Source organism: Nicotiana attenuata, unplaced genomic scaffold (assembly GCF_001879085.1).
Source record: "Nicotiana attenuata strain UT unplaced genomic scaffold, NIATTr2, whole genome shotgun sequence".
Lineage (NCBI taxonomy): Eukaryota > Viridiplantae > Streptophyta > Magnoliopsida > Solanales > Solanaceae > Nicotiana > Nicotiana attenuata.
Window position 1 is genome coordinate 179470 of NW_017670953.1, and position 12547 is coordinate 192016.

General features: G+C 37.0%; 1 protein-coding gene across 1 annotated transcript; it reads right to left on the reverse strand.

Annotated features, from left to right (window-relative positions):
* On the reverse strand, positions 1 to 378 carry LOC109244753. Its single transcript, XM_019411892.1, has one exon. The coding sequence runs from the start codon at positions 376 to 378 to the stop codon at positions 1 to 3; it is 378 nt and encodes a 125-aa protein (XP_019267437.1).
* Positions 379 to 12547: the final 12169 nt, after the last annotated feature.

The following is a 12547-nucleotide window of genomic DNA, read 5'->3' on the forward strand; positions in this document are numbered from 1 at the left end:
TCAAGTATCGGCCAAGTCCACCGAGGTCTTGTGACGTGCAATGTCACCACCCCAATAATATTTTACTCTTTGACCATTTACCAAGAAGGTACCACTTGAGTTTGTATCACGCAATTTCACCGTTCCATGAGGCCTCACACTTACCACAACGAAAGGACCTGCCCATCGAGACTTAAGCTTTCCGGGGAAAAGCTTCAACCTCGAATTAAACAAGAGAACTTCTTGACCTGGCTCAAACTCGCGATGTTGGATGTGCTTGTCATGCCACCTCTTGGTCTTTTCTTTATACAATTTGGCATTTTCGTACACGTGCAATCGAAACTCATCAAGCTCGTTGAGTTGTAGTAACCTTTTCTCACTGGCCAAGTCCATATCCATATTTAGCTTTTTAATCGCCCAATAGGCTTTGTGTTCAAGTTCGACGGGCAAGTGGCATGCCTTCCGATAAACTAACTTATACGAAGAAGTACCTATGGGAGTCTTATATGCAGTTCGATATGCTTATAATGCTTTATCTAACTTTCTGGCCCAGTCCTTCCTAATTCCACTTACTATTTTCTCCAGAATCTGCTTCACCTCTCAGTTTGATTCTTCCACTTGACCACTCGTTTGGGGGTGATAGGCGGTGAAAACCTTGTGCTTGACTCCATACTTTGCTAGAACATTATTCAACAATTTGTTACAAAAGTGAGTTCCTCCGTCACTTATCAGCACCCTTGGAGTCCCAAAACGTATGAAGATGTGCTTCTTTACAAAGTTTACCACTACCTTTGCGTCATTAGTAGGAAGAGCAATGGCCTCCACCTACTTAGACACATAGTCGACCATAACCAAGATGTACCTGTGACCATTAGAGTATGGGAACAGTCCCATGAAATCAATCCCCCAAACATCAAAAAGCTCCACTGCCTGTATATTTTGCAAAGGCATCTCGTGCTTCTTCGTGATTGTTCCGGTTCTCTGGCACCTACCACACATTTTAACAAAGGCATGTGAATCCTTAAACAATTTTGGCCAATAGAAACCCGATTGCAACACTTTTTGGGCTGTTATGTCCCCTCCATGGTGACCTCCATATGGAGAAGCATGACAATTAAGCAATATTGCGTTCATCTCCTCCTTAAGGACACACCTTCGTACCAACTGATATGCGCACTGCTTATATAGGAATGACTCATCCCACATGTAGAGCCTCACATCATGGAAAAATCTTCTTCTATTATCGGGTGTCAATTATGGTGGTTCACCCCACTTGCGATAAAATTCACATAATCTGCATACCATGGGACTTCACTTGAGGTGATTGCTAATAACCGCTCATCAGGAAATGTTTCTTTGATTGATCCTCCTTCAGCTACATGGCTCCAATTTTCTAATCTGGACAAGTGATCAACCACTTTATTCTCCGTCCCTTTTCGATCTCGAATTTTTAAGTCAAATTCTTGCAAAAGGAGGACCCAACGAATCAGCCTTGGCTTGGCGTCTTTCTTTTCATATAAGTATCTGATAGCTGAATGATCTGTGTAGACGAATACTTTGGTTCCCACTATATAGGATCTGAACTTGTCAAACGCCCACACCACTGCAAGCAACTCTTTTTCAGTAACAGTGTAATTCATCTGGACTGGATTTAGAGTTTTGCTCGCATAGTAAATGGAGTGAAAGATTTTATTTCTTCTTTGCCCCAAGACAACTCTAATTGCTATGTCACTCGCATCGCACATCAATTCAAATGGCTGCGCCCAATCCGGGGTAATGATAATTGGTGCAGTCACCAACCTTCCCTTCAGCTCCTCAAATGCTTTCAGACAGGCATCATCAAACTTGAAGGGGACATCTTTCTCAAGAAGCGTGCACAAAGGGGAAGAAATTATCGAAAAATCTTTAATGAAACGACGATAAAAACCTGCATGGCCAAGAAACTGCGAATGCCTTGGACGGATGTCGGCGGGGGAAATTTTTCAATCGCCTCCACCTTCGCTTTGTCCACCTGCAAAACACTTTTGGACACCTTGTGCCCTAGGACTATACCTTCACGTACCATGAAATTGCACTTTTTTGCTAGTTTAGCACCAAGTTCGTCTCTTCACACCTAGCAAGCACTTTATCAAGGTTCATTATACAATTATCAAAATAACATCCAAATACAGAAAAATCATCCATAAACACTTCTACAACTCTTCCAACCATGTCCGTAAAAATAGCCATCATACACCTTTGAAAAGTCGCAGGTGCATTACAGAGACCAAAGGGCATTCTCTTGAACGCATACGTGCCATAGGGACATGTAAATATGGTCTTCTCTTGTTCCTCTGGGCTATAGAAATCTGATTATACCCCAAATAACCATCTAGGAAACAGTAGTATACCTTGACAGCTAATCTATCAAGCATTTGGTCAATAAAGAGGAGGGGGAAGTGGTCCTTTCGGGTGGCATTGTTCAATTTTCTATAATCTATGGAAATTCTTCACCGAGTGACAGTTCTTATTGGAATCAAGACATTATTTTCATTAACCACTACAGTCCTCCCCCCTTTCTTAAGCACACATTGGACGGGGCTTACCCATTTGCTATCAGAGATCGAAAATAGAATACCTGCATCAAGCCACTTAATCACTTCTTTTCTTACCACATCTTTCATGATTGGATTTATGCAGCGTTATTGCTCTTCACTTAGCATGTGTCCGTCCTCCATGAGGATTTTATGCATGTAGAAAGCTGGAATAATGCCTCTAATGTCAAACATCGTCCACCCAATTGCTCGCTTGTGCTCACGTTGCACTCTCAACAGCTTTTCTTCATGCAATTTAGACAAGTCAGAAGAAACAATAACAGGTAAAGTGTTATAACCACCCAAATAAGCATATTGAAGGTGAGGGGGCAGGGGTATAAGCTCCAATTTTGGAGCTTCTTCAATTGACGGCTTTGGAGGAGGCCCACTTGGCCTATTTAGGGGCTCAAAAGGGTGTATTCCCGGCATGTAAGCACAAGATGCATCAAGGATATGCATCATCTCATCAACCTCATCATCAATCTTCAAGCTATCGAACAACATGAGTGCTTTCTCTATAGAATTACACTCGTATCAAGAAGTTGCTCATGCACTTCCACAACAGATATCATAGAGAGCTCCTAATAGTAGCGGGGAAGTTGGATTGCCTTGTAGATATTAAAGACTTCTTCCTCGTCATCCACCCTCAAAATTATTTTTCCCTCTCTCACTTTTATAATTGCATCACCAGTAGCCAAGAGAGGTCATCCCAATATGATTGGAACCAGTTCATCAGCCTTATAATCTAGGATAATGAAGTCTGCAGGGAAGATGAATTTCCCAATTTGCAGCAATATATCTTCAATCACTCCCTCGAGGTATGCTATGAACCTATCAGCTAGCTGCAACATCACAGTGGTTGGTCTTGGAGCTCCCAAACCCAATTGCTTAAACAAGGACAAGGGCATCAGATTTATGCTCGCCCCCAAATCACAAAGAGCACGACCCACATCAATATTACCAATTCGAATAGGGATGGTGAAGCTGCCAGGATCCTTAAGCTTTTGAGGAAGCTTGTTCTGGTCCCTTGAAGTGCACTCCTCAGTAAGTGCAACTGTCTCGAATTCAGTCAATCTCCTCTTGTGAGCCACTATATCTTTGATGTACTTAGAATTTCACGAAGTACATCTACCAATGGAATATTCAATTGAACTTGGCTCAACATAGAGAGAAATTTGTTGAACATGCGATCATCATTCTTTTTCTGCAATCTTTGGGGGAAAGGTGGTGGTGGCCTTGCAGCCTCCACTGGCTCTGAACTTGCATCATCTTTCTTTGACGCATGTGTTGCTTTGGGGATCAACTCCCCCTCAGGTATAGGCTTGTCTTTTCTCTTCTTTGGCACTTCCTCTAGTTCCCTCCCATTTCTGAGTGTAACTACATTAACTCGAGGGTTCTTTTCTGTATCACTGGGAAGAGCGCCTGCAAGCCTAGTATTTTGATTCGCTGCTAACTGCCCCATTTGCCTCTCAAGATTTCTGAACAACTTCTTCAACAAGTCATTCGTACTCTCTTCCATTTGTTGGGGTGGCTTTTGAGGTTGATTGGAATTTCCTTGGGGCCTAAAGTGATTCTGATTCTGCTGATTTCCACCCCATGAGAAGTTAGCATGATTCGTCCAATTTGGATTATAAGTGTTCCCATATTGTGCATGTTTGTTCATCGGACCCCTCCTCTGTTTCCTCGGATAGTATATAGATTCGGGATTCGTGGGGCACATGTCACTCATATGACTGTCACCACATAGTTCGCAGCAAATAGACATCTGTTGTACATGTTGCATCTGTTGTATTTGTTGCATTGTCATTCTACTCATCTGATTTTCCAACTTTGCTATATCTGCTCTGATGGCTGAGAAGTCATCAAGTTCAATCACACCGGCTGCTTTCTGTTTAGTTACTCTTCGTGAGTCCCCACCTTCTTGTCAATTATGATCATTAGCAGTGAAGTTGTTTAGCAGGAGGTGGATTTCACTATATGGTCTCGCCATGCCACTACCTCCACAAGTTGAGTCAAGATTCATCTTTGATGCCTCGTCTAGCCCATCAACAAAAGTATGACCCAACACCTCATCAGTCTGACAATGATGCATGCAGTCTCTGAGTAGCTTCTTGTATCTTTCCCAAGCTTGACGAAGTGTCTCGCCATCCCGCTATAACCTAAGAATCTGCCTCCTCATCGACTTTGTCTTCTTAGTGGGGAAAAACTTGATTAAGAATTTCCTTGCTAGATCATCCAAAGTGTGGATTAAGTTCGGCGGCTCCTTTTGCAACTATTCCTTAGCTTCCCCCAACAGTGAAAAGGGAAACAGTGTCAGCCTGACATAGTCCTTGGAAACGTTCGGTTAATTGTAAGTGTCCGTAATTTCCAGGAAGTTTTGAATGTGCCTCTGTAGGTCTTCATGAGATAGACCCACGTATTGCCCTGTGGACTGAAGCAGTTGTACCATGTACTGTTTGAGTTCAAATACCCTGTGATATCAGACTTCACAATAGCCCGAGTCGTATTAGCAAGATTTGGCCATGCGGCTTCTATCACCGCACGCTCTTCATTACCTGCCATCTCTATTGACTGTGGTTGAACTATGATGTCCAACTCTCCTTCTATTTTAGTTCTAGATTCGACTTCCCTCCTCACACTATGAAGTGTTCGTTCAATTTCAGGATCAAGAGGAAGGAGATTGTTTGCTCTTCTACTCCTCCGCATTCAAGAGAAAAGCCTGCGTTAATACAAACAAGGTAAACTGAAAATTAGAGCTTGAACAAATAACTAATAAAAGCTTAACTCAATCAAGTAGCTAATTTCTAAGTCCCGGACAACGACGCAAAAAACTTGTTGCGATCAACCACACTCACGCAAGTATACGTGATCGTCAAGTAATAGAGTAATGAGTAGAGTATCATTCCCATGAATACTTATGATTAACTTTTGACTGATTCAAACTCAAACGTATCGATTCAAGAGATTTCTCACAAAATATATAATTGACTAATTTACTACCTAAAACTATCAAGCAATGAAATAACTAGAAATCAACCGCAACACTTAAGCAATTTCGGATAACAATCGGTAGGAGAGGATATTCCAGGGTCACATGTTAGCTAACAATCATGTTGCATTCTTGGCTTCAATGACTAATTGATTTATCTGGATTGTTGATTGACAAGGTTGATATTACTCATAAGAATCTGTCGAGTTCTTACTCGCCTATTCAAGCTAACATAATGCTTATGTGTCTATGGAATCAAGATTAACAAGAATGCATTTACAATTCCTGTATTTCAACCAAGCAAGTCAATTAGGTATATGTCTATCCTAATTGTGAATCCGTTCCCCGATGCCCAGGTTCAAGAACTTGCTCTATTTAATTCTATATGCAATCTAGAATTACCACTTTCGAGTTCAACTCTAGATTCATAGATAGTATTTCACTGTTACCTACTTAGCAAAATAATTAAAAACAGAATTAAATAAACAACCCAATATAATAAAATCAAATTTGTCAATTTAAACTTCAAACATCAACATTCATGTAGCACGCATGACCCCAGAACAATAGGGTTCTTAGCCACTCATGTTCATACAATCATCAAAAATAAGTTTTTCAAACATAAAATCAATGAGTACTAGCAAAAGGGATGGAAGAATTGATCAAATCCGTGCTCCCGATTGTTTGGAACTTTTTTCCTCTCCTAGTTAGGTCACTCCTAAAAATCGTGTTTTTTTATGTATTTATACCGTGTAGAAACAACTCCGGATGAATCTATCCTTTCCAAGTCGAAGTAGGAGACTCTGTAGTTTTTTTGTACATACGCGCGCGCCCCGCATCGCGCCTGTGTAGTTTAACAGCGGGGGTGCAATTTTGTTCTTCAGGCCATTTTTACACTGCCGCGTAGCGCGTTGCGGCGCCCCACGCGGCGCGGCAGTGTTAGTTTCTCAGATTGTAGTTTTTCATCCTCTTTTGACATCCAGACTTGGCACACGACTTCCGCACACGATGTCGGCTTAATTTATTGGGCTTTTACTCAGACTTCAAAGCTCCAAGTTGATCGATTTAGCTCCAAATTAACTTTTGAACTCGGAATTACTTCGTGCAAGGCATAAAACACGTACTAAGTGTAATTCACTATCATTTAAGCTCAAACACACTTAAAATGCAATAATTAGAGTGTACTACTACGGCTAAAACACGAGTTTCTAGCCTAGCATCAACAAAATATTGTGCGTTCATGTAGAGTCTGGAGAAGGCCCCCACCACGAGGGGGTGTGATGTAGACAGTCTTCCCTGATGCAAATATTAATGACTAATTCCACGGTTCAAACCCATGACCTATATATTGTCACACGAAGACAACTTAACCGTTGCTCCAAGACTCATTTCAACTGGAAAAAATACTTGTTACGGCAATTAACAGAAAGAGTACTTGACATTAATTATTACTGTTATTTTTTATCAGGATACTTATTTTTGTGATTTCTAAAAATGTTTTAGTTTAAAAATTTAAAAATCAGTATGTATAACATAGAAATTCACATTAATCCTTGTTAATCCATATCTGATCTTTCTATTGTCGTGGATAAAGAAGGTGTTACTCAAAAGAAAACCTATGCTTCAACGTCCAAAAATTCTTTATTGACTTATGCTTTTTTTTTTTTTTTTGGGTTTACCATCCTGGTTTTCTCTTCTAAATTTAGTGAAATAAGATTTCATGCACTGCTTCAACTTTATTCCTCTAAGTTTCCATTTACGAAAACACTATGCTTCAATCTCAACTTAAATATGCACCACTAACGATTGTGGTGGATGCGATAGATAGAATTTCTTTATTCTTAATCAGATATCTCGATTTTGAGCCATGAAAATTAAAAAAAATTTGGGAGGGAATATTACCCCTTTAATGAGTCTTAGGCGACTTGAATTCAAATTAGTCGGAACATCAATGAAAATATAGAAGTTAAATATGCAAAGGAAAGAGCCTTACATAGTTGACTGCATGCATTGAGGAGAGAAATTTAGGATTAATAAATAGGAATAAATTATTACTACACCATATGCTAATGGACAATAGTCATGGTTTTTCCACTAACTTATATCCCCAATCTCTAATGAAAAAAGTTTGATTTTAAAATGACAACACAACTAAATGGAGCCATTGAATACAACCATACTTCAATCATTGCCACTCTTTTCCTGTGGGAGCCCCAGATCTTGCCTTGGACCCTTCCTTGAAATTAGGGTTTTTTATTTTAAAATTAAGTGTTTTTAGTTTTCCGAATCTTTATATCTTTTAAAACATAGTATTAATTAATAATCATCCTTTGATTTGACTAATCTTCTATTCCCTCCACAACCACCTTTCCATGATGATAAATTATGCCCTTTTAGTTATGCATATTATTGTTAAACGACAATGTTTCATGATTTTCTTATGAATTAATTAAGCCTCTATTTTGTCAACTTCTTAGAATATGCTACATGTAGCTACTACCTTCGGTTCACTTTAACTGATTTTTTTAACTGTTTTTATACATATTAAGGAATTCGCCTTTTAACATTAATTAACAATATAATTGACCATATTAATTAACCTTTACTATCTTTTCAATTTGTTCATTAAAAATATAACACATTTTTCGAGACTCTTTACTCCTAAGGACAACTTTGGAAAAAATAAATTAATTTCTTCTTGATATCTTAAAAATCAAATATTATGCACCATTAAAAAAAAGCCAAAAAATCAATTAAAGTGGACTGGAAGGAGTATTATTTCTCGTTATCTAACTTCTCTATGATAATAAGAACAAAAAATACAACAAGCCAAAATTCCTAAATTAAGTACTATATATAATTTTTCCAATGAGAATAATGCCTTTTGATTAAAATTAAATTTGAAGGCAATGTCTTAATCTATAATTAGGTAATTCAATAAGCATAAAGAATAAAAAAGAAGGGACTATTAATTAAAGAAATTAATGGAAATGGAAAAAACAAAAGAAATTTGGTTTATCTAGTCATAAAGTCACTACTAGTTAAACCTCAAAAATTAGCCTAATGCTCAGAGATTACCAAACCCAACTCTCCAATTCTATGGGTGCTGACTGCTGATTGGGTAAATAATATTACAATATTAAGTTCTTTTTGTTCATATCATTAAGTAGTACCTAAACAAACAAGTGCAGTATCTTTTAGTGCTAATCTCCAAAGAATTAGGCTTTTTATGTATTGGTTAAAGTGAAAAGTTATTAATTGTATCATTAACTAATCTATCAATGTCCACCACTAACATAAAATTATATGCATGTATCATCCCTGACGTATTACATCCATAAAGCTATACAATTAAGGATTAGCACAAAGATTAATTAAGCTTATATGTCTAGAGGAAAAAAAGTAATGAAGCAACCAACTCCATTGTCTTTGGAACATTACACTATTCATAACCAAAATGGCTTTAACCAGCGTTTACTCTTAAGAAAATGTTGGCACTAAGTCACTAACACAGCGACGAATCCAGAATTTTAGCAGTTGGTGAGTTCTAAGAAGAGCGGAGCTAGCATATAGGTATAACTTAATCGAATTCAGTAATTTTAGGTCAAACTTTGTATTTTCTTAAAAATTAATTGAATATGTATCGATTATTAATTTAAAACTCAATAACTTAAAAGGATTAGAATCTCGAACCCATTAAATTTAAATTCTGGCTCCTCGTATGATTCTAACTTCTATTTTAAGAGAATAGATCTTGAAATGTATATGTATCTTTATCTATACTTGTTTTGGGCACATCTATATAGGAGTTGACACCAAAATACTGAGAGATCGTTTGGTTGGGAAACGAATTATCTCATGATTAATTATTTCAGAATTAGTTATCACATCTTTCCATAGGGATAAAAAACACTATAATCTCGGGATAACTAATCTCGGGATTAGTTATATATATAATGATTTTATCCCAACCAAACGTGGATAAACTCATCTCAAAGTAATAATGGGACTAATTATCCTTTATCCCTCGTACCAAACGAGCGCTCGGTTCTGTCAAACTTACGGTTGAATCTGCCACTACATTGACATCACAGTTAATGACTAGATATTTGTGCCAAATCAAGGGATCAATGAAATCAACTAGAAAAATACTGATATGTTTTATAACTAAACCATGATTTTGCCCTATCATCATGGGTATATCCTGGAATAGCTGTTTGAGTTATAAGAGGAATCAGTTTAGTGGATTGAGCTGTCACTAAATTATTTTCTCTATGACAGGACTTAGTGTTAGGTTCACTTGAATATAATGCCATGGCCAATTGCCTGTGTAAAAGAAGGATTTGATTTTTATTTTATTTTTTTGAAGAAAGTCAGCCCACAAAAATGAAAAAAAGGCAAATTAATAGATAAGAACCAATAAAAAGAAGAAGCAATTATTCACTTTATCTTGATCAGTCCCTAAAAGGGCCAAGTTTTAAAGCAAATTTCCTTTCCTTTGTAGATGCAAGTTTTTGTGCAACTACCACCTCATGACGTGCGAATGCTCGTTTGGTACGAGAGATAAGTGATAATTAATTTTGGGATTAAATTTGAGACAGTTTATCTCATGTTTGGTCGAAATAAAATTATGGTATAACTGATCTCGGGAATAGTTATCCTGGGTTTGTGGTATTTTTTTAATCCTTATGGAAGGGCGAGATAACTAATCCCAAGATAACTGATCCCGGGATAATTAATTACGGGATAACTTGTTTCTCAACCACATGACCCCTTAGGGTTCGTTTGGTATGAGGTATAAGAAGGTATAATGCTGGTATAAAAATTTAATACCACCTTAATACTTTGTTTGGTTAGCAAACCAGGTATAAGTTATCCCGGGATTAGAATTAACACCGGGATAACTTATATCTTGTAGAGGGTGGGGTAATTAGCACTGGGATAACTTATACGTTCTTCTTAGAAATTATGCAATTGTCATTGTTAATACAACACACCAAACAGTGGATAAAAATTAATCCCATCATAACTGATCCCAACATAATTTATCCCCGTATAACTTATCCCGGCATAAGCCGTATTCAAACCAAACGACCTCTTAATGTACAATTACCACCTCAGGACATAAAATCTTCTAATTTTTTGAAGTAAATTTTACATATTTAAAAACAACATAAAAAGTATTATAAGGCACAATAATTAGCAATTTAAAATATTTAAAAGACAAACGATAAAATCGTGATAAAATAAAAACTTGTTTGACTCTCAAAAAGCAAGATAGTGTCACATAAATTGGGACGAAGGGAGTTAAATAGTGTCGCTTGTTACTGCCCAAATTGACTACCAAAAAGTGTTACAACTCTGTATTCAAAAACCAGAAAACTAGAAACGTTAGGTTTTAAAAAAACGAAAGCAGAAAAAATTCCGATCCCACAAGTTTTTTGTGTTTCCTTAAGGAATTTAATCCCCTCACAATGCCCGAGGTTGCGGATTAATTACTCCCAGGATAGAACGGAATAACTATTCTGTGATAGCGGCACTTCAAATCACAGAATTTCGGCGAACTCAAATGGCGGAGCAAATTACACAAAATGCTTACGTTTTTTGCTTTGAAAAACAATGCAGAATGCAGAAGATAGAGGGGAGAGATTTTCAGATTTCGGTGGTGGAAAATGAGGCTAAGCCTCTCTATTTATAGCCAGCAAGGTTGAGTCCCAACATGCGCCTGTTCAATGATAAGGTGTCTCTTCAACTATTGAATGGAACGTTTCAGCTGTTGGTCGCAAAATAATTCCGCGATCTTCCAATGCGCGACAATGATTCCGCGATCTTCCAACGCGAAAAATATTTAGAAAGAAAAATGTCAAATAATGGAAAAAGAAATAAATTTGGTCCAAAAAATTATCAATCAAATCGAAGCCGAAGTCAAACGAGCGACGACGACGCGAGACACCACTTCTTCTTAACTCTTTAAGAGCTAGAAGATGAGCTTCTATATATATATATACACAAAAATTTTCTTTCCTTCTTCCAATGAGAGACAAAGTGTATTAGTAAAGTGAACTAATTCAAAATTTCATTTCCCTCCATTTCTTTTCCCACCATTTTCCATTCACACCTCTTTTGTTATTAGTAACAAAACCCAACAAAAAGTTATATAATGACTTATTTCAGAATTGCTAATCTCTTACCTATTTCAGTGTTTCAAGTTTCAACTGTAAATTAAAGTAGTCCGGAAGTTTTCATGATGTTTTACTATGCTTGAGGTCAACGTCCCACATGCAAGTTAATCATCAAACTCCTTTAATTGATTTGGCTTTTCCTTTTGTAAGTTGTAACTAATCTTTTGTTTGACTTAAATTAGTTTCGAGATGTGACCAACAATAACAACGATCCAGTAAAATCAAATAAGTGGAGTACGGGAAGAGTAGTGTGTACGTAGATCTTATCCCTACCCCGATGGGGCAGAGAGGCCATTTCCGATGGACCCTCGGCTCAAGGAGACATAAAAACCGAAAAAAGACAATATATGTTAAAAAATACAATATTTTTAATAACTCAAAAAGAATGAGTATTTTAATATTTTTTATACTCAATGTTTATTAACATTGAATGGGTATTGCAATCAGTTATATTTTTTGTATTGTTAAAACTGACCAGATGTCTTGACCATTTGCAAATATTAAAGTGACAATAATTTCCTTTAATCTTGAATAGGAAGTAATTATAACAGTATTCTCTTTTCTTTAATTCATTGCCTATTTACAGTGATACGTTTCATTGCCTATTTACAGTGATACGTTTTCAAATTCTTAGGCATCAATTTTCTTATTGAATTCATGACATTTAATTCTTTGCCTTACGTTTCTTATTGAATACATGACATTGAATTCTTAATGATTCTCAACGTTCAGATTTATGTCTTTGGTTTATATATAAACATATCAACTTGTGTTCATGGGGAGTGTGAAAAAAGCTAAAAAGATCTTTTCTTCCCTATTCTTTG

Excerpts from the sequence above, each read along its gene's own strand:
- LOC109244753 (XM_019411892.1), bottom strand. The coding sequence starts at position 378 with ATGGATATGGACTTGGCCAGTGAGAAAAGGTTACTACAACTCAACGAG.